Genomic DNA, 22443 nt, shown 5'->3' with positions numbered 1-22443 from the left:
TATGAATGACGATGAGTGAGTTATTCTTTTGGCCAGTTTCCTTCCTGTCTGTCCAATGTAATGCTTGTCGTAGTCCTTGCATGCAGTCTTGTATATCACGTTGGTTCTGTCAGTAAGGGGTCTTTGGTTCGAGTCAACAGTTGGTGTAGGGTTCAGTCATTACATTGGCCACAAGAATGCGTGAACCCCAACAGCACAGGAATTTCTGGAGGCCTGGTTCTCCACCAAGAAGGCCATCAATAAACACATAGAACTAGACCCTACATATACATCACTGCAAAGAAAAAACAGAAATGAGGTAATCAACTCCGATGGACTGGAGAGTTTAAATGCCAGGCAGGAAAACACAACAGTGCTTCATCAGAGGTTGCACTGATGCTGTTACCCAGCAGAGTAATGAAACACCTGCGAACTAATGAATCAACTCAGTGAGTGAACCAACCACAGCATCCACAACCCGAGCTACAAATCTACTCAAGAACCTTTAGACATGTGGAACCTTATCAAAGATCCTACTGAAATCCATATGGACTATGCCTACTACCCTGCCCTTGTCAACCTTCCTGGTTACTTCATCATAGAACTCTTAACAAATTTGTGAGGCATGGTTTCCCACACACAAAGCCATGCTGACTACTCCTAATCAAACCCTGTCTTTCCAGATGCATGTATATCTTATCCCTCAAAATCTTCGAGTAATTTACCCATCACAGATGTTAGGCTTACTGGTCTGTAATTTCCAAGTTTTTCTTTGCAGCCCTTCTTGAATAAAGACACAACGTTCACTACACTCCAGTCTTCCAGGACCTCACCCATGACCAATAGTGGTGCAAATCTAACAGCCAGTGCCCCCACAATTTATTCTGTAGCCACTTGCAGGGTTCTTGGACATATCTGGTATTTTGCCCTTATTACATCTTCTACTAAAAGCTTAATGTAATTGTAAAACAAGTTGTTTTTGAACTTTGTGAGGTAGAATTTTACTATAATTTTACAAGCTATCCTGTGAAAGAGCTAAAAATAACATTAGGGATACATCTGTCAGCTATACTGATTTGATATTGGCTCATGTATCTATAGAGTTTGGATGCCAATATGTATCTTTGAATAATATCTCTAATTCTTGCATAGAAAAATACAAAGTAGGAACAGGAGTAAGCCATTCAGCCCTTCATACTGTTTTGCTATTTGATATGATTATTACTGATCATCCAACACAGCACCCTGTCCCTGCTTTCTTCTCATACAGTTCTTAAGCCTAAAGGGATTGAAGGGTATCAAACTGATTCTTAAACACAGTGTTTTGGGCTCAACTGCATTTTGTGGCAGAGAATTCCACAGGTTCACCACTGTACGGGTGAAGAAATTTCTCCACGTCTCAGTCCTAAATAGCATACCCATTATCCTTGCATTGTGTACTTGGGTTCTACACTCCCCGTTCATCACTAACATCTTTCCTATGTTTACTTCGTCTTGTGCTGTTAGAACTTTATAGGTTTCTGTGACACTAGCCTTCATTCTTCTTAGCTCTGGTGAATATAGTCCATAACTGATCAGTCTGTATTCACTTGTCAGTCCTGTCATCCCAGGAAATAGTCTGGTAAACCTTCATTGCCTTCCCTCCATAGCCAGGAAACCTTTCCCAGATGAGGAGACGAAAACTGCATGTGGTCTTGCAAAGAACCTGTAATTTGCAACAAGACATCACTACTCCTGTACTTGTCTATCCCTACTTCTGTCTGCTAAGCAGTTTCTATCCATGTCAGTACATTATTCCCAAAGTCCAGGTGATATTTTACTTCTGAGCCAGGAGGCCTGAGTTCAAGTCCCAGCTGCTCCAGAAATATGTAATAATGTCTCTGAACAGGTTAATATAAAAAAAAATCAGCACATCCACTGGCTCCCACTTACTCTCCTAGTCACATTCTCAAAAAATTCCCATAGATTTGTCAAGTGTGATTTCCCTTTTGTAAATACATGTTGACTGTGTCCTATCCTGTCACTGTTTTCTAAGTGTCCCAACAATGTCCAAATCCCTTTTCCCTACTAATACTGATTGATTTCTTTCAGCTACTTCATCTCACTAGATCTTGTATTTGGGTGTTATTTCTGTCCTCTTTTATGAAGAACCTATATATATTTAACCAGTCTACTATCTCTTTGTTTCCCATTCTAAATTGCCCTGTTTCCTATTGTAAAGGACCCTACTGAGACCTTGTCTTCATTAATCTTTTTCTGTCCACAGTCGGTTTGTATGTTTCCTGTAAACTTAACTGTTGTACTCTTATTTTCATAATCAATCTGTTTGTTCCCCTTTGCTGAAATATAAACTGCTCCCAACCCTCAGGTCTGCAGCTTTTTCTGCCCTTTCCTTAGATCTGACTGTATCCCTAGTTTCCCTTGTTAGCCATAGTTGGGCCACAATTTCCATTTTATCTTTGTGCCAGACAGGAATGAATAATTGTTGCAATTCCTCATTCCCTAACCACCGTCATCACGTTATGTGATGTTCCACATTTTACAATAGTCAGTTTGCACCTCATAACATTAGAGGAAATAACAATTTAGATTCAGGACTTCACCCTCAGAGCCAACTACCATATACTATATATACTATATATAATACTACCATATTATGGTCATTGCTTCTCAAAGGGTACTGCATGGGAAGATTGTCAGTTATTCCTGCCTTAATAGACAACACCCAGTATAGGATGGCCTGGTCTCTAGTTGGCTTCTCAAAAGTATTGATCCAGAAAACCTACTCATATACATTCCAGAATTTCTCCTCCATGGCATTGTAATTGATGTAATTTGCCCAATCTATATACTGATTAAAGTTGGCCATAATTACAGCTGTACCTTTCATTGCTTTTGTTTCTGATTTCCTGTTTAATGACTTTTCCAATATTACCACTATAGTTTGAGGACCTATATACAACCCCCACTATTGTTATCTACCCTTTGGTCTTTTTTAGCTCTACCCATTCAGATTCTACTTTGCTGGAGCAAATATTCTTCCTTACTGTTGCATTAATTTCTGCTTTTATCAGCAATACTACCCCACCTCCTTTTACTCTCTTTCTGTCCTTCCTAAAAACTGAATATTCCTGAATATTCAGCTGCAATTCTTGGTCATCCTGTAGCCATGTGTCCATAATCCCAACTGTATCTTACACATGTATCTACAACTGATTCATCAGCTTTGTTGCAAATGGTTTGCACATTCAAACACAGGCCTTTTTATAATATTCTTAGTCTTGTTCACATTATTTTGCATTGTGACCCTGTTTAATTCTTAGCCTGAATTACTGTCTTGTCACTTTTTTTGTTGTTTTTGCCCTTGTTTCCCTCTCTTCTGTTGGTTTATAGCCCCTGCCATTTTAGTTTAAACAGCCCCAACTGCAAAAGCAGAACATTTCCCACACACGTTTATTCCGGTCCTGCCCAGGAACAACCTGTTCAGCTTGTATTGGAGATAGTGGGAACTGCAGATGCTGGAGAATCCGAGATAACAAAGTGTGGAGCTGGATGAACACAGCAGGCCAAGCAACATCTTAGGAGCACAAAAGCTGACGTTTCGGGCTTAGACCCTTCATCAGAAAAGCTTGTACTGGAATCAGCTTCCCTAGAATCTGAATCTTCCTTCCTTGTATCATCTCTCCAGCCATGTATTTATCTGATATATCCTGCCATTTCTACTCCGACTAGAATGTTCTGTTGGTGGCAATCCTGAGATCACTTCTTTTGCGGTCCTACTTTTTTAGCTTTCTTCCCAACTCCCAATATTCTGCTTTTCGGACTTCTTCACTTTTTTAAAATCTACGTCCTTGATACATATATGTACCATGACACTGACTTTTCACCCTCCCATTCCAGAATGTCCTGCAGCCACTTTTGAGTTTTCCTTGAAAATAACATCTGAGAAACAACATATCATCCTTTCAGTGGTTTGCAGCTGCTGAAATGTCTATGCCCCGTACATTTGAATCAGCGGTTACTATACCCATCGCTCTTACATTCCTCTTCTTCTGTGCAGCAAAGCAACCATGTTGCAACAAATTTGGCTGTTGCTTCTTTCTTCTGAAAGGCTATTTTCCCCCCTCCCAAACGGTATCTAAACTGGTTTATCTGTATTGCAAGGGAATGGCCACGAGGGATTCTTGCACCACCTCTTTCTCTGTTTGATGGTCACCCATTCCCTCCCCACCTGTACAATGACCTGCTGTCTTTGTGCTAGCCATGATATGGTCAGCCTGACAATGTCCTCAGCCACTGCTAAAGTTCCAAAACTCAGACCCCCAGGAGCAGCAGCTAGAGACACTTCTTGCGCATGTTTGGTCTTGTGTACTGGAACGTTGCTCGACTTCCTTTGGAGAGCAGGACCATACCACGGTCTTGAGCTCTCCTTCCACAACTTAAATTAAGCTCTTAATATTGTTTATTTTAAATTAAATTTAACAACTCTGGAGCCCTTCTTCAGTGGGTTTCTGCACTTTTGTTCTTAGAAACTATAAAACTAAAACAAAGATCTTACAAACTACATAAATAATAAACATAGTATAAATACTCACCCAACCTTACTCATCCAGTCAGTTGCTTGCTCTTGGCATGTGTCATGTTTTGACACTGTCCTAGACTGCTTCACTGTGATGCTAACTTTGGGGCACACTTTCCAGACTTGACTCACTGTGCTGACACTTCCTGCTCCTCGTGTTATGGTGCATTGATTATACACTCAATCTTATTAAAACTCCACTGCAAAATGAAATTGTCTCCAAAATTACGTGCCTCTTTATTGAAACAAAGAGACATTATTTCGGATTTCCATTTCATGTAATCGTATGAATCTGTAGCTTTTAATGTAGCAGAAATATATTCACTTACGTATAATTTTCCTTTAATTTATAAGGACAGATGGTATATACAGTAAGACAACGTTGTGGGCGGCAGCTTGCTATTGAAGCACCTGTTGATGCAGACTTGGTTAGCACAGTTCCTGAATCTGCAACACCAGCAGCACTTGGTTATGCGCAAGAGGTACATATTAAACTAAAAACGTAGTAATGCGATGCAATGACGTAGTTTCATAAAACATTACAGAATAGGAGCTATTTTGCCCATTTTGTGCTGGTTCTTTAGTAGAATTGTCCACTGCCTTACTCTCTTCCTGTAGTCCTATAGATTTTTTTCTTTAGTTTTATTTTCAGTATTCTTTTGAAATTACCGTTGAGTCATTTTTTTCTACTACTATCTTAGCCATTATGTTCAAAATCACAACAACCCAGTTTTTTTTTTAAAAGGAAGTAGTTTTTTAATATATATTCTGGTTATTGGCCATTATCTCATTTGATACAGTTTTTTCCTTATTTACTGTGTTAAGCCACAAGATTGAACACCTCTCTCCTCTTGAACTTTTCTGAAAAACCCTAACTTCTCCAGTCTGTTCACATGATTGAAGTTTCTCATTTCTGGTACCATTCTGCGAAATCCTTTCTGTCTCCTTGTCTCAAAGCCTTGACATCTTTCTGTTGTTTAGAATTAACATTATACAATTAAACTGAGGTTTAACTAGTATTTTAACTTTTTAATATAAATTCTTGCTACTAATAAAATTAAGAATCCCACTTTTCTCAAGTCTTCCCAACTTGTCTTATCATCTTCAAAAGACGGGACGCACACCACAATTTCTACACCCCTTTACAACTATTTAGTTGAATTTGTCTCTCTCTATCCTTCTCCTAAACTTCTCTCTGAAAGTTATTTGACTTACCATTTCACAATTTGATAGAACCCTGAAGTCTATTAAGATTCCTAATCATTGTTTACTATATTTAGGTTTTGTAATTTGCAAACTTTGAAATTCCATCCTTTATACCCAAATCTAGGTCACACGTATATTTATCAAAAAGAGCAATGGACCAGAATATTGTTTCTTTTAAAAAAAATAAATTAGCAAGAAATATAAAACAGATTGTCAGAGCTTCTACAGGTATGTGAAAAGGAAGAGAGTAGCAAAAACAAGTGTTTGCAGGAAGAGAAATTATAATGGGGAATAAGGAAATGGTAAAACCGCTCACTTTTTTTTGTCCTTGCTGTAGAAAAGATTTAAATTGTGGTTAATTAAATGGCTAATAAATGTGAGGATCTTTTAAGTACTATAATTTGATAGCTGTAAAGGAAACACACTGGAGAAACAAAAAGATTCATTGTTCGTTCTCTTCCGAAATTGCCTGGATTCTAAAATCTGCTCAATTAATTAATTGGAAGGTTTCAGTGGTAACACTTGTTTTTAAAGAAATGAAGGGAGCAAACATAGGCAACTTGGAGGCTGGTTAGTTTGATGTTGGTTGATAGGATAATGTTGGAACTTATTATTAAGGAGCTGTTAACAAAACATTTAGAAGGATCAAAATTTTTTTTATGTAAGGGAAATCATGTCTGACAAATATATATTAGCTTTTTGAGGATGTAACTGTTGGTGGTTAAACAGTGAAATAGTAAATGTGTATTTGAATTTTCAAAAGAATTAACAAACTGCCACTTAAAAGGTTATTGTGCAAAATTAGGGCTCATTGGCTTGGTGTAATGGACCAAATTGTCCAGTTAATTGAAGAGAAGATAAAAGTTTGGTGCTTCACATCAAGGCTCTGCAGAATCTGTAATGTACAGACATGCATTGAAATTGTCTGAGAATTTAAGTTGAAATTGGCTGATTCCCTGTAGTTTGAGACCTGTGTGAAAATTTCTGATCCAGATACGCAGGATATACCCGTTGACTTGCCATCTAACTAGAATAGAATAGAATATCCTTTCTTGTCACTTGTACTCAAGCACAGGAATACAGTGGAAAGATTTTACAATGGCTGCCTTTTATGACGTCAGCTTAAATACAAGTATTTAGGTACAGATCTTAGAGTTTAAAAAAAAAGTGTTACAGAATAAAATCGAATATAGATTAGCATGAAACAGTGAAAATATCCAGAATGACGATAAGCAACTATAAGTACTTAAGTTCAGTCTGTGCTCCCACGGGGCAGGGGGCCATGTACCCAGTTCAATTACTTGGTCTAGCTGCGGATTACTATCCTCAAAAACTTACCCATTCACACAACTATTCTCTGGCTCACACTTGTTCATTACAACTTGATAATGCAGGCAGTCCCCAGGTTACAAATACACTTTGTTTCAAAAACAACACTAAACAGTTAATAAATATCTCCTGCTTTTGTCCTGTAGTGAGTCTGAAGAGTCGTTAATGTAAAATGAAGAAGATGGCAGATTAAGTTGAAACAAGCATTTTGTACTGGTCTTCATTGTAGAGATTGGGGGTCAGTTAGCTGGACAGCTGGTGTACGATGCAGAGTCATGCCAATAGCATTCGCTCAGTTCCTACACCAGCTAAAGTTATCATGAAGTACTATCCTTCTCAACCTTGTTTGAGGCCTGTTGACCCTAATGCTAAACCACCACTATAACTTTGTTATATAGGATAGTAGTCACCTCCTAGAAGTGGCATTAAATCAGGAAATGGAAGAAAGGGAGAAACTTAGGAAAGTTACAATCACCAAAAAAGTGGTACTGAGTAAATTATTAAAGTTGTGGACTGACAATTCCTGGATCCTGTTAGACTTTGTTTGAAATGCAGCACATGAGTTAGTTGGTTTTAATTTTCCAAAGTGCCTTTGATTCATGGAAGGTTGCATGAGATTGAAAGGTAGAAAATGTAACTCCTTTATTTAAAAAGGGAGAGAGTCAGAAGCAGGAAACTACAGGCCACTTGGCTTAACATCTGTCTTAAATGTTAGAAGCTTTTATTATGAACGTCATTAGTTCACAGTAATCAAGCAGTGTTGATATGTTTTAATGAAAGGGAAATTTTGTTTGATCAATTTCTTGGAGTTCTTGGTGGAGGTGCTTGCTGTACTTAGATGTCTAGATAGCATTGAATAAAGTGCTGTGAACAAAGCTTATTGAACAATATAAAAGCTCTTGGTTTGGGGCTGGCATATTGGCATGGTAAAAGATTGATTAGCCAACAGGAAGGTAAGATTAGGACTAAGTAGTTCTTTTTGGCTTGGTAAAATGTCATGAACGGTATACCAGAGATATTTGTGCTGGCACCTGAATTGTTTACAGTTTATATAATTGTGAGGAATGGAAAGTAGTGTTGCCAAATTTGATGATAACTTAGCTTACCTTTCTATCTGTGTTTATGTAATGAAGAGGGCATAAGAATGCCACAAATGGAAATAGATATTACAAAGGAGGGCAGCTTTCTGGCTAATAGTGTGTAATGTTGGAAAATGTGAAATTGTCTGTTTTGGGAGAAAAAATAATAAAGAAGGACCTAAATGGTGAGAGATTTTGGAGCTCTGAGATGCAAAGGGTTCTGCATGTATCGTGGGCAGCATGATGGCTCAGCGGTTAGCACTGCTGCCTTGTGGCACCAGGGACCTGGGTTTGATTCCACCCTCGGGCGACTGTCTGTGTGGAGTTTGCACATTCTCTCCGTGTCTGTATGGGTTTCCTCAGTGCTCTGGTTTCCTCCCGCAGTCCAAAGATGTGCAGGCAGGTGGATTGGCCATGCTAAATTGCCCGTAGTGCTCAGGGATGTGTAGATTAGGTGAGTTATAGGGGGATGGGTCTGGATGGGATGCTCTAAGGGTTGGTGTGGACTTGTTGGGGCTGAAGGGCCTGTTTCCACACTGTAGGCATTCTATGATTCTGGTGATTTAAAAAGTTGTACAGCCAGGAATTAGAAACGGTAATTTCCTCCCTCAGTCCAAAGATGTGCGGGCTAGGTGGATTGGCCATGCTGAATTGCCCATAGTGTTCGGGGGTGTGTGGGTTGTAGGGGGATGGGTCTGGGTGGGATGTTTCAAGGGGTGGTGTGAATTTGTTGGACCGAAGGGCCTGTTTCCACACTGTAGGGAAACAAATCTTTTTTTTAAAAAAACCCTAATTGAATGTTTACATTTATTGCAACAGGAAGTAAATCCAAAGATATGGATGTTATGCTTCAATTATACAGTAGTAAGCCTGCATCTGGAGTACTATGTACAGTATCGAATATCTCTTTGAAGCAAGAATGTAACTGGATTGGAAGCCGCTTAGAAGGTTTACTAGACTAATACCTGAAATCGGCAGGTTGTCTTTAAGGAAAGATTGGACATGCGTGACTTGTATCCACTGGAGCCGAGAAGACTAAGATACAACTTGATGAAAACCTGCGGAGTCTTAGCAGGTTGGATGTGGCGAGCATGTTTTAGGAGAATCAAAAACTAGGGGGTCACTCATTGATTATGCATTTAAAGTAGATGAGGCAAATGATTTTCACTTAGTGTTTTTGGGACATTGCTTTCATCGGGAAAAAAAGTCCTTGAGGATTTTTAAGGCAGAGTTGGGTAGATACTTGTTGCGCAAGGGAATGTAAAACTATCAGGAGGACCATAAGATAACGGAGCAGAAGTAGGCCATTCAGCCCATTGAGTCTCCAAAATAAGACCATGCCTGATCTGATAAACCTCACCTCCACTTTCTTTTCCCAATATCCCTTGATTCTGATACTATTTAAAAGCTACGTAGCCCACCCTTGAATGTACTTGATGACCCAGCCTCAAGACCCCTTTGTGGTAAATAATTCCCCAGATTCATAACCCTCTGTCAGACAGGTGACTGTCAGAGAATGCAGCAGAATATAGATAAATTCGAGGATTGGACAGAGAAATGGCAGATTGGGTTCAATCCAGGCCAATGCGAGGTGATGCATTTTGGAAGATCCAGTTCAAGAGTGAACCATACGGTAAATAGAAAAGCCCGGGGAAAATTGATGCACAGAGAGATCTGGGTATTCAGGTCCACTGTACCCTGAAAGATAGTGGAATCAAGGGTTATGGGGATAAGGCAGGAACAGGATACTGATTGTGGATGATCAGCCATGATCATAATGAATGGTTGTGCTGGCTCGAAGGGCCGAATGGCCTACTCCAGCACCTATTGTCTATTGTCTATTGAAGGTGGCAATACCGGTCGATAGAGTGGTCAAGAAGGCATACGGCATGCTATCATCCATCAGACGGGGTATTGAGTACAAGAGTTGGCAGATCATGTTACAGTTGTATAGGACTTTGGTTCGACCACATTTGGAATACTGCATACAGTTCTGGTTGCCACAATACCAAAAGGATATGGATGCTTTAGAGAGGGTGCAGAGGAGGTTCACCAGGCTGTTCCCTGGTATAGAGGGCGCTAGCTATGAAGACAGGTTGAGTAGGTTAGGATTATTTACATTAGAAAGACAGAGGTTTTGGGGGTATCTGATTGAGGTCTATAAAATTATGAGAGGTATAGACAGGGTGGATAGCAAGAAGCTTTGCCCCCAAGTGGGGGACTCAATTACTAGGGGTCACGATTTCACGATGAGAGGGGAAAAGTTTATGGAAGATATGCGTGGAAAGTTCTTTAAGTAGAGGGTGGTGGATGCCTGGAATGCGTTGCCAGTGGAGGTGGGCACGTTAGCGTCTTTTAAGTTGTATCTAGACAGATACATGAATGGGAAGGAAGCAGCGGGATACAGATCCTTGGAAATTTGGTGACAGGTTTAGATAGAGGATCTGGATTGGCACAGCCTTAGAGGGCCAAAGGGCCTGTTCCTGTGCTGTAATTTTCTTTGTTCTTTGTTCTCTGACAGAAGAAATTGCTCCTCACCTCTGTCTTAAATGTGCAGCCCCTTATTCTGAGAACAATAGAGTGGGTGGGAATGTAGGTCTGATCTATCTGAGTGGGACAGCCCCTTTAAAAGCACTGCCTTTAAATTTTTGATCATGTTGTATTCTGCAGTACTTTATCAAAGTGTGTCTGGGAAGTTTAGATATACATTGTAAACCACACTGCTCTCCTAACACTTCATTATTCGTCGAGTAAGTTAAATCATTTGGATTTTTAAACTTTGATATACTGGCAATGCTGTGTTGTGAACATTGTACCAGAAGTGTATTTTAATGGTGCAAAATAGGCTACCTAGCCCATAGTCCACAGACCAATCGGGGCTTACCACAGCATTACATTGCGGCCCAACATTTGGGCAGCACGATGGCTCATGGATAGAATTGCTGCTTCACAGCAGCAGGGGCCCCGGTTCAATTCCAGCCTGGGTGACTGGAGTTTGTGTGTTTTCCCCATCTGTGTATTTTTGCTGGATGCTCTGGTTTCCTCTCTCTGTTCAAAACTGTGATTAGGTGAATTGGCCATGCTAAATTGTCCATAGTGACTAGGGATGTGCAGACTAAGTGGAATAGTCCTGGTAACCGCAGGGTTACGTGGGCTGGTTAGATTGCTGTGCCTCGAAGGATTGATGCAGGCTCTATGTGCCAAATGGCCTCTTTCTGCAGTGTAGAGATTCTATGATTCTACAACAGCTGTTTAAAATTACAGCTCATTCATAGATTTGGCACGGAGCTACTCCTCCAATCAGAGGCCTTTTGCCTCTCCCTTGTGAGCTATTGCAAGCTTACTGGTGAACCTATCAGTTGCAAATGTGGAGGGAACCCATCTGCAATTGGAGGAGCACTGAATGATCCAAAGCCTGGAGACTTGTTAGTGAGATGACAGGTCCAGTGCTGGGAACAGGAGGCTTCCTGCTTCAATTCCAGAACTCCAAAAACCACCAGTCCTTTACAGAAGGAAAGGATTGGGACCTGCTTTCGGAGAGAGGGGCTCTCATCTGAATCCTCCTTGGCCCTGGACACTAACTTGAAGCAGTCATACAGGGACATCTGTTAGTGGATTGAGTTCTGCCCGTCTACCTTGCTGTTCATGTGGAAGAGCTGATTTTGAACACATACTCATAGGTCTGGCTGAGGGGTCACTTTCTTGCCTGGGGCTTTCTGGATCACCTGGCAGTCAGGGTAAGTAAGGGCTGAACCAACTTGAACAGCTCTTTAAAAACCGAAAGAACTGTGGATACTGTAAATCAGGAACAAAAACAGAAGTTGCTGGAAAAGCTCAGCAGGTCTGGCAGCATCTGTGAAGGAAAAGACAGAGTTAACATTTCAGGTCTGGTTACCCTTCCTCAGAACTGGTTGAGCAGCTCTTTGTACCCTGCAGCCCAGATTCCTGCTGCTGAAAGCTAGGGGGAGGTGAGCAGGAATTGCTGCCTGCTATAAGAGGGCAGTGGGAAAAGGCCTGGGCTCTGGCTATGCGGGTAAGGTGCCTGGAAATCCTCCAACTCCAGCCCTGTTGAGCCATTGTTAAAAGTTAGCAGTTCCTAGGTATTTCGCCTGGGTTCATGAAGTTCTTGAAGTAGACCGCTGAGATTGAGACTTGTAGCACTGCCTTAGTGCAGAGCTGTGTTGTATAGCATTTTCAACAACTTTCAGAAGGATTTTTGTTGTTGATAGTTCATTTCCCTGGCAAGATTTGATTTTTTTTAAATATATAAAAGCCCCATGGATTATTTTCTTGAAGTTAAAGATAGAGTGAGAAAGTGCATGGAAGAGATAAGGAGAGAAGGAAGAAGAAAAGTGGGTTATGAGAAGAAGAAACCCATACTGAAAATCAACCCACTCCTGATTCCCAATTTCGCTAGAATTCCGGCAAGGCCAGCTGGAAGTGTATCCCTTGCTGTGTAAAATCAGTGTTAGTAACTCCTTTGGTTGGTCCCAGTTGCCATCTTTCTTGGTGATCATCAATTGGGGCTGATTTTTTTTTTACTCATTCTTAACCAAAACACAAAAAAATAGCTTTATTATTAAGCTTTGCTGCTGAGTGCTTTTTAATGGCTATTTCTGTTGATTATTCAATTTGCATTATCAATTGTATTGCTTTAATTTTTTTGTGGTGAAGTTCTGTTTTACTATCCTGGTCACCAAAGGGTGAGAAAAATTTAAATGTGCCATCTCAAGCCATATGCAAATATTGGCCAGCACTGGTATAAGAAAAAGCAGCAGCTAGTTCAGAGTAATAAGCAATTGAAAATCAAAGGGAAAGAATTTTAAGCTCTATCCTCTATCAGTTAATTTAGAATTTTCAGAGTGGGTGATTACTATGCATCACGTTCTAAAATGGTGAAAAGTTAACTTCTAGGAATTAAAATTTATTACGGTTCTATTACAGGCAGGACTTCCATATGTAGAAGTGCTCTGCAAAAATCGTTACGTGGGCAGAACATTCATTGCACCAAATACAAGACTGCGGCAACTTGGGGTAGCGCAAAAATTTGGAGCCTTGAGTGATAATTTTGCTGGAAAGCGGATTGTGTTGATAGACGATTCAATTGTGCGTGGAAATACTATTTCTCCAATCATTAAAGTCCTGAAGGAAGCGGGTGCAAAAGAGGTATTAGAAAGAATGTTCCTAAAGAAATTATGATATTGTAAATTTTATAGTATTCATAGTATTGTGTGTTAGCATGAAGTTGAATGTATAGATAAATTTAATTTACTACATTTTTAGAACAATCAATTTGTCTATATTCTCTGTATTTCAGTCACTTAGCATTTCTTCAGATGGTGTATCATGTTAAATAATCATTCAAAAAATTATTTTAGTTAGATGATTTTCTTCACCTGAGAAGCTTGGACTACATGGAGTTTCTTATCTTTAGAAAATTGTTTTCGTAGGTACACATTCGTGTGGCTTCACCTCCAATAAGATTTCCTTGTTATATGGGAATTAACATTCCAACAAAAGAAGAGTTGATTGCCAACAAACCAGAATTTGAAGATCTTGCAGGCTATATAGGTTTGTTGAGATTTCTGTTTTGTCATACATTCTGTTAGTGGTGATGGTAAAATTTGATTTGATTTATTATTGTCACAAGTACCGAGATAGAGTGAAAAATATTGTTTTGTGAGATAAACGGACAAATCATACCTTGATGGACCTCTTACGGTTTCACTGTGGCTTCTTAACTAAAATTTGTGAAATTATACCAGAATACTTTCATTGTTTGATTCTTTAATGGTAGACCAATATTTATCAGTGTATTATCTGAATGCATAATTTCATCTTCAAACCATCTGTCATAGAGCAGCCAAACTAGTGTTATTTATACAGGGCCATTGCAGCATACTTTTGCCATCTTTAACATTAAATGTGTAGCCTATCAATTTGTTAAAAAGTCCAAACAGTATACGTCCTAACTTAAAGGTGTGGTTCTATATAGATTTTCGTAGGAATCATCTGAAAAGCCAGAGTTAGGTTCTTTTGGACATTTTCTTGCCTGGAAAACTGAAGTGCAAGTAGAAATACTGTATCATATATCTGCTGTATCGCACATTGCCTGCTGTAAAACCTCGAAACATAAATCACTAAATATGAAAGCTATACACTTGGTGCTTTAGGACCTTTTCAGCAGAAAAAACTGAAAAATTATAAATTAAAAAAAAACTGAAAGAACTGACGATGCTGGAAATCAAACAAAAAGAGAAATTGTTGGAAAATTCAGCAGGCCTGGCAGCAACTGTGGACAGAAAGCAGAGTTAACGTTACAAGTCCAGTGACTGTTGCCGGACCTGATGAGTTTTTCCCTGCGATTTCTGGTTTGTTTTGGAAAAACTAAGTTGAAACTTAGCAAATTCTGACACATTCATAAAGGAAATAACCTTCAAACTAAAATATGTTAAAAATATAATATAAATGTGAATATTGTAAATGTCAAGTGAATTAAACTCATCAGCACCTACATCATCCCACCTACTTTCCCTAGCCCCACCCCTCCTCTCTATTTATTTCAGAGCTCCCTCCCCCATTTCTGAAGAAGGGTCCTGACCCAAAACATCAACTTTCCTGCTCCTCTGATACTGCCTGGCCTGCTGTGCTCCTCCAACTCCAGACTTTGTTACCTTTGACTCCAGCAATGACAGTTCTTACTATCTCTTAAAACTCATCAAAATGCCTGATGTCGTATTAGACAAGCGCTATCTAGTGGCAGACATTTATTGGTGCAGCTAATAACTGAAGAAGTCCAGGACTCTAGGCTGAGAGTAGGAGCACGGCAGAAAAGTCAATTGAAGCTCTGTGCAGTGAAGGCAACTGGCATTGGAACTTTTAAAGTGACAGTGCAGGGTGGGAATGGGAACTTGGAAGGAAGAGGGACTTCAGTGTGCAGGAGCAAAAGCAAAAGCTGCATTGACTCCACCAGCACTCAAAATGTTTTATGTGCTGCATGGGATATGTAGGTCACCAATCAGGAAGCCCGTATTAAGGATGTATAGCCAATTGTGCAATGTTACAAGGAAATAAAAGAGCATAAGAACTAGGTGTAGGAGTAGGCCATCTGGCCCCTCTAGCCTGCCCTGCCATTTAATAAGATCATGGCTGATCTTTTTGAGACTTGCCTCCACTTACCCACCCACTCACCATAACCCTCAATTCCTTTACTGTTCAAAAATTTACCTAACCTTGCCTTAAAAACATTCAGCGAGGTAGCTGAATGTAGGCTCAATTTAATGAACTCTGTCAAATGGAGACATACATCAGGTTATGTTTCTTGATTCGAATTTTTCAATGAAGTGATTGGTTGTGTGCCTGAGGACCATGCTTTTGCTTGGACTTCAGCAAGGCTTTTGATAAAGTCCTGCTTGGGAGACTGATAGCAAGGTAAAACCCCATGGGTTCGACATTTGGTTGAGTGGCAGGCAGCAAATGATGGTTATGGGGTGCTATTCCAATAGGACATCTGTGTCCGTTGGAGTCAGATAGGAGTCTGTGTTGGTGCCCTTCCTGTTTGTTGTTTATATAATTGATTTAGATTTGAATGTAGGAGGATTGATTAGTAAGTTCATATATGATTCAGAATTGGTAGATAAGTAATTAGTGATGAGTATAGGTTTGGATTTAAAAAAGAATATAGACAGGCTGGTCAGTGGGTTGATGGAGTGGCAAATGGAGTGCAATTCGGATAAATGTGAGGTGATGCACTTGGGCAGGACAAACAAGAAAAGAGAATACGTGATTAACAGTAGGACCCTTGAAAGCACGGGGGGTCAGAAAGTTTCCTTTAGTGTGTATGCACATCAATTTCTTAATATATCAGGACAAAATCATTAAGAAGGCAAATGATATACTTGCGTTTACTCGTTGAGACATAGAGTTTAAAAGCAGGGAGGTTAGGCCTCCGCTGGTATTGTGTACAGTTCTGAAAGCCACATTATAGGAAGCATGTGATAGCATTGTGTGGGGTGCTGAGGAGATTTACCAGGATGTTGCCTGGACGGAGAATTTGTCATGAAGAGAGATTGTACAGACTGGGGTTGTTGTACTGGAGAAGAGGTGTTGAAAGAGACCATGACTGAGATATATAAAATTATAAGGGACACAAAATAGGAAGATACATTTCCCCTTGATGGAAGGATCAATGACCAAGGGCACAGATTTTAATGGTTAACCCTACAGAAGGGTTTGAGGAAATGTAAAGAAAATCTTTCCCACCCAGAGGATGGTGGCAATCTAGAACTCATTGCTTGTAAGGGTGAGAAAGGCTGAAAGTCTGTAGCGTTTAAGAAGTATTTAGATGCGCACTTGCAAGTCAAGGCATACAAGGCTTTCGGAGAAATGATCTGGAAAATTGGATACAAATAATTAGGCCCTTGTTTCTGACTGGCGCAGACTTGACAGACTGAACAACCTTGTTCTGTGCTATAGATCTCTGATTCCATCTCCACTGGGTTTGTTTTGACTAGAACAATGATGGGTGAGGGATCTTGATAGAAGTATATAAAATTGAGAGGAATGGATAGGGTGGATAGTTTGGAGTCTTCTTCCCAGGATGGAAATGTCAAATGCTAGAGGACGTAGGTTTAAGGTGTGAGGAGAAAAATTTCAATGTGTGCAAGGAAAAGTTCTTAATAGATGCCTGGAAGCACTGGCAGGAGAGGTGGTAGAAGCAGAGACGATAGCAATATTGAAGGGGCACTTAGACACATGAACAGGCAGGGAAAAGAGGGATTATAGACCATGTGCAGGCAAATAGCATTAGTTTAGAATGAGGGGGATGATTAGAATCATGGTTAGCACAGACATGGCGGTCCATAGGACCGGTTCCTGTGCTGTACTGTTCAGTGTTCAAAGTTGTATTCCAAAAATTGTTTTAATATTAAGAGATGAGCTTGAAACATTTAGTCATCAGGGAAGGTGTACCGAGGAAAACCATTAGGATTAACGGCTAAGAATTTACCAAGACTTGATGGAGTTCTTCTTAGAGATTTAAAATAAGCAAATGTGGAAATAGTAAATGCATTGGTTGTAATTTTTCAAAGTTGGCTAGGTTTTGGAAGGGCCTCATTGTATTAGAAAGTGATGAAAGAAACACCTTTCCTTTAAGAAAGGAAGGAGACAGAATACCCGAAACTACAGTGAGTGAGTGCTCGTGTTGGCAAGCTTTAATTGGTGGTGTATCTGAGACCCCTGCGTTGGGTCTCAACTATTTACAATCTGTATCAGTGATGTAGAAGTGACTGAATAGGGTTTTCATTTAGTCGGTGGTTTAAAGATAACTGAGTGAGTTATAAAGAGGATATAAGGGATCTGCAAAAGGATGATGATAGGTTAAGACTGGGCAAAATTTCAACAGGTGGAGTGTAATGTGGAAACATGTCAACTTGTCCACTTTGACAGGAAAGGTATTTAAATCACCAGAGATTGCTGAACTGAGGTACAAAGGAGTGTTCTAATTCATGAATCGAACAAGATAGTATGCTGATATGGCAAATGGTAAGGAAGATAAATCAATACTATCATCTATTACAAGATGAATGGCATTTTAAAGGATGATGTTTTGCCGTTGTTGTACAAGGTTTGATGAGACCACTTTGAAGTACTGTGCAAAGATTTGATGGCCTTTCTTAAAGAAGATAATTGTGTTAGAAACTAATCAGAATGTCACTTGATTCCTCCGATGAAGGCGTCACCTTACAATGAAAGGTTGCACCTCTGTCCATTGGAGTTTAGAAAAGATGACTTTGTTGAAACAAAATTCTGATGGGACTTGACTTGTGGGTGCTAAGAAGCTGTTTCCCCTAATAGGAAAGGCTACAACAAGAGGAACACTTTATGGTTTAGGGATCTCCTATGTAGTTTGAGTTTGATTGATTGTTGCCACATGTACCGAGATACAGTGAAAAGTGTTGTGTTGCGTTGCTTGCTATATAGGCTGTTCGTATCATACGAAGTGCATCAGGGTAACAGAGTAGCGCGCATAATACAGTATTATAGCTGCAGAGAGAGAGAGAGAGATCAACATTCACATTCGAGAGGTCTGTTCAAAAGCCTGGTAATGGTGGGCGGGAACCTGTTCTTGAATCTGTTCATACGTGTATTCAAACTTTTATATCTTCTACCAATAAAAGAGGGTGGAAGAGAATACAGGCGAGGTGGGGAGTTGGGAGAGTCTATGATGATATTGGTTGCTTCCCTGAGGCAGCGGGAAGTTTAGATGGAGTCTCTGGATAGAAGGCTCATTTGTGTGAGGGACTAGGTTCACGGCTCTCTGTAGTTTCTTCGGTCTTGGGAAGAGCAGTTGCCACACAATGCTGTGATGCATCCATTCATGGTAGGATTCTTTCTCTGGTGCATCGGTAAAAATTTGTAAGCGTCATCGTGAGCATGCTGAATTTTCTTAGCCTCCTGAGGAAGCACGATTGTGCTTTCTTGATAATGGGTAAACTAGGACAGATTGTTGATGATTTTCAGGAAGTTGATGTTCTTGACCATCTCCATCTTAGCATCATTGATGTAGACAGAGACATGCCCTCCACTCTGCTTCATGAAGTCAATTACCAGCTCTTTCGTTCTGCTGACATTGATGGAGACATGTTGTCTTTACACCATGCCACTAAGCACTCAATCTCTTTTTCTGTACTCTGTCTTGTCGTTATCTGAGATCCAATCTACAATGGTGGTGTTGTCAGCAAACTTGTAAATGGAGTTGAGGTAGAATTTGGCCATGCAGTTGTGAGCCTGTAAGGAGTATAGTAGGGGCCTGAGTACACAGTCTTGCAGGGCACCTGGACTCAGGATTATCTTGAAGGTGTTGCCAATTCTTAATGATTGTGGACCATAGGTCAGGAAGTCCAGGTTCCAGTTACAGAGGTGGGGAAGCCATAACCAGGGTCTCAGTGTTAGGAGATGAGTTTGTTTGGAATAATAGTTTTGAAGGCAAAGCTCAAGTCAATAAACAGGAGCCTAATGTAGCTATCATTGTTATCTAGATATTCCAGGGATGAGTATAAAGCCAGGGAGATGGTCTTCTATGGACCTGTTGTGATGGTAGGCAAATTGCAGAGGATCAAGGCAATCTAGTGGGCTGGAGTTGATGTGAGCCATGACTAACCTCTTGAAACACATCATAGTTATGGAGGTTAGAGCTGCTGGGCTTAAGAAGGCTGATCTGAGGTCTGTGGCAGTGACTGTGGGTACAGGTGCATCTGAGGCTATCAGGACATGTAACATTGTTTCAGTGACTTCCTGTTCAAAGTGAGATTAGAATGCATTGAGCTCATCGGGGAGAGATGTTCTGTTGCCTGTTATACATACTTTAAGATACGTATATCAACGGTGTTTTTCCAGAAGTGTTATTTAGTCTCTGGAATTCCCTTCCCCAGCGACAAGTATCAGTAGAGTCATTGGTTATTTGAAAGGCAGAGTTAGATTTGTCCTTCATTGCCAAGGAGGTCAAAGGATATAGAGGGTATATAGGAAATTAAAGTTGAGGCCACAATCATATCTCCAGATCAATGGCCTGGAGTATATACATTGCATTTAGTAGCCATCTCCTGCTCTTAATTCATATGTTTGCATTTAATCTAGCTGCAGTGTATGATTTTCTCTTCTTTTTTTGAACATTGCTATGTATATTAAGATAACACCAAAGGCTAAATTACATTTTGGTTAACTGCTAAATATTTTTAAATTTCCTGTTTTTTTTTCAATAGGAGCAAATAGTGTGGTTTATCTCTCTGTCGAAGGATTGGTGTCAGCTGTAGAAGAGGGAATTAAAAGCCTGCGAACGAAGTCCATTCTAAATTATACTGAAATTGACAAAAACATATCTTCTAGGCAAACAGGTCATTGCACGGCTTGTCTCACAGGAAAATACCCTGTGGAGCTCGAATGGTAAAATTACTTTGTATAATTTTGAGTGATTCATCTGAAATTGTTTTTCAGATTTGAATACAGTGTCTAAGGACATGATGTTGCTCAGTTATTTTCTTTTATCAATTGAGTATTTTTTATATCCGCTTGGTGTTCCATGGTTGCCTGTTTTGTGCCACCATTCTATATACAGTGTATTGGTGAATCACCAACTTCATACATATTTTCATGGTACATTGCAATAAGAATGTGTCAACTGTAGGTTTGTTGAGGACTGTCAAATGAACTACTGTTGATGGAAACTATTCTAACTAAAAAAGGCAAACAGTTTTTCACCTATTGTCAAAAATACATTGTAAATAATTTGAATTAAAAATAACTGTTCCGGTTAGGGTAGCTTAATGTGAGAGAACTGAACAATGTAGTATGTGTTTTGAGGTCTGATTCATAATTTACATGTATGTGTTATAGCTTTAAGTATAAACCGATTTTTAGCTGCTGGATGGGATTGAAGAGTTTGGACTGTTCCTTGCTCCAAAACCTAACTAGGATGAGTTCACATTGTAAACTTTGAGTTGTGATGGACAAACATTGAAAATTCTTGGATGCTTCTAGGTCTAGGTTTTTTTAAAAGGCCAGCAACTGAATACTGTTAAATATGTGACGAAAATGAGTAAAACAATAAATAACCCTTCAGCCCTCACTCCAGCACACCTCCCATGCCAACTCACATGCTGCATCTGTCTCCATAGACCATACTTTTTGAACCTGTGCTGCAATGATTACACCTCAAGGCCCACCTACCTCTGCCATTCTGTTGCTCCTACCCATTTCACTTTGCCATTACACCTACAAAGAACTCACCAGTGTCTGACTTGGCAGACCTCCAGACCCATGGTGAAATGAAATGAAAATGAATTTGTTTCTATTGATTAACTCTTTCCATAAACTAACTCTTAACTGATGAAAGCTCATCACTATTTTTCTATTCCTTTGATCAATTATTAAAGACAAGCATTTGAATTCAGAGTTCCACTTAAAAACATTTATGACCATTTGGGCTGTCAGTAGAAGTATGAACTGACCTGCAACCTGCTGTGATAGGGTGTGAAACAAATCATGCACCACTAATCTTGCAATGATGGCTCTCGGGCTACTGTCAACAAGTGTAGTGAAATAACAAGCACTGACTTTTTTTGGCACTGATTTTTTTTTTCCTTTGCCTTTGACACCAAGCTTTTTTTTGTTTCAAATATTTAAAGGACAGGGATTTTACGTGCCTTAACAGACTCCTTTTGACAACTTCAGTGAAACCCTTGTATGCATGTATATGTTGCTTTGAACCTTCTTCAAAGGGCACATGACATGTTCTAAGAGTGTGCCAGGACCATATTCAAGAGGTACCTTACCTCTCCGAACAAGTACCTTAACTCTGCAAGGAAGCCTGGTAAAGTGTGACCTTCCCAACCACATCCAAAGTGCACGTGGTGTTTTGAATATCCTACTAGTAAAACTCTGATCAACCTAATGCAGCTGTTTTTTTTAACATTTTTAACGGCAGTTATCTGTGTAAGCTACTGTCAGTGTGAAATTTTTTTAAAAATCTTACTGGGGTTTTTCCCAATTTTTGGGTCTGTAACCATCCTTAAAACTGCTTTTCATTAGCTGTGAGTAATCAAGAGCATGATAGCTTGTAAAATGGCAATACATCAAATTCCTAATAATATAGTCAGCTGACAGGAACTTGGAACTAAATTGTATCATTTTTATTTAATGCATACAATACTTGAGATTGTCGAGTTATACATACTTGCATTCAGAGTTTTTGAGTGTCTGAATCTTGGCCCGACTGTCATACTTCATTACTTCAGTTTGCAAAGGTTTACATTTGAACAGCCATCAAGTTTTCAAGACTAGAATTGTCCTAACTTTAATATGCTATGGAATATTTATACCCATAGTTATGTTACATACCATATCTTTAATTTTCAGATAAAAGAATTTTCCTTTCATTGTGGCAGCTATATTTCAAACACTCTACTTCTGACTTAGAATACTAATTAATGAAATTAAATACAGCATGGAATGGAATTCCTCCTCTGTTCTATAAAAGAAGTTGATGTATATAAGAGTCATACGGATTCTGTTTAATTCTGTTCTGGACATAATCAAGTTTTAAAAAGACATGAAATGAAATTTTTCTTATTAAATCTTTGGAAACTCAGAAGATAGATTAATCTATGATAAATAATTTGTACTGCTGAACGTCTACCAGTGTATCATCATGTCTTAATGCTTTGTGGCTTATCTATTTATCTGACATATCCTGTTGCCGACTTTTGAAACATT

The 22443-nt window shown here is 39.5% G+C and overlaps 1 protein-coding gene across 2 annotated transcripts in view; it reads left to right on the top strand.

The window, feature by feature from the left end:
• ppat (phosphoribosyl pyrophosphate amidotransferase) overlaps window positions 1-22106 on the top strand; it is a 56528-nt gene extending 34422 nt beyond the window's left edge. For both annotated transcript variants that reach the window (XM_048530392.1, XM_048530402.2), the window contains 4 exons: window positions 4913-5040; window positions 13117-13338; window positions 13623-13743; window positions 19935-22106. In XM_048530392.1, the coding sequence (XP_048386349.1) occupies window positions 4913-5040; window positions 13117-13338; window positions 13623-13743; window positions 19935-20119 (656 nt within the window). In that variant the 3' untranslated portion in view covers window positions 20120-22106. The remainder of the gene's footprint in view (window positions 1-4912; window positions 5041-13116; window positions 13339-13622; window positions 13744-19934) is intronic.
• The last annotated feature ends 337 nt before the right edge of the window (window positions 22107-22443 follow it).

The sequence above is a fragment of the Stegostoma tigrinum genome, chromosome 1 (genome assembly GCF_030684315.1).
Source record: "Stegostoma tigrinum isolate sSteTig4 chromosome 1, sSteTig4.hap1, whole genome shotgun sequence".
NCBI lineage: Eukaryota > Metazoa > Chordata > Chondrichthyes > Orectolobiformes > Stegostomatidae > Stegostoma > Stegostoma tigrinum.
Note: the sequence above shows the minus strand (reverse complement) of the source record. Positions and strands in the feature narration are given on the sequence as shown.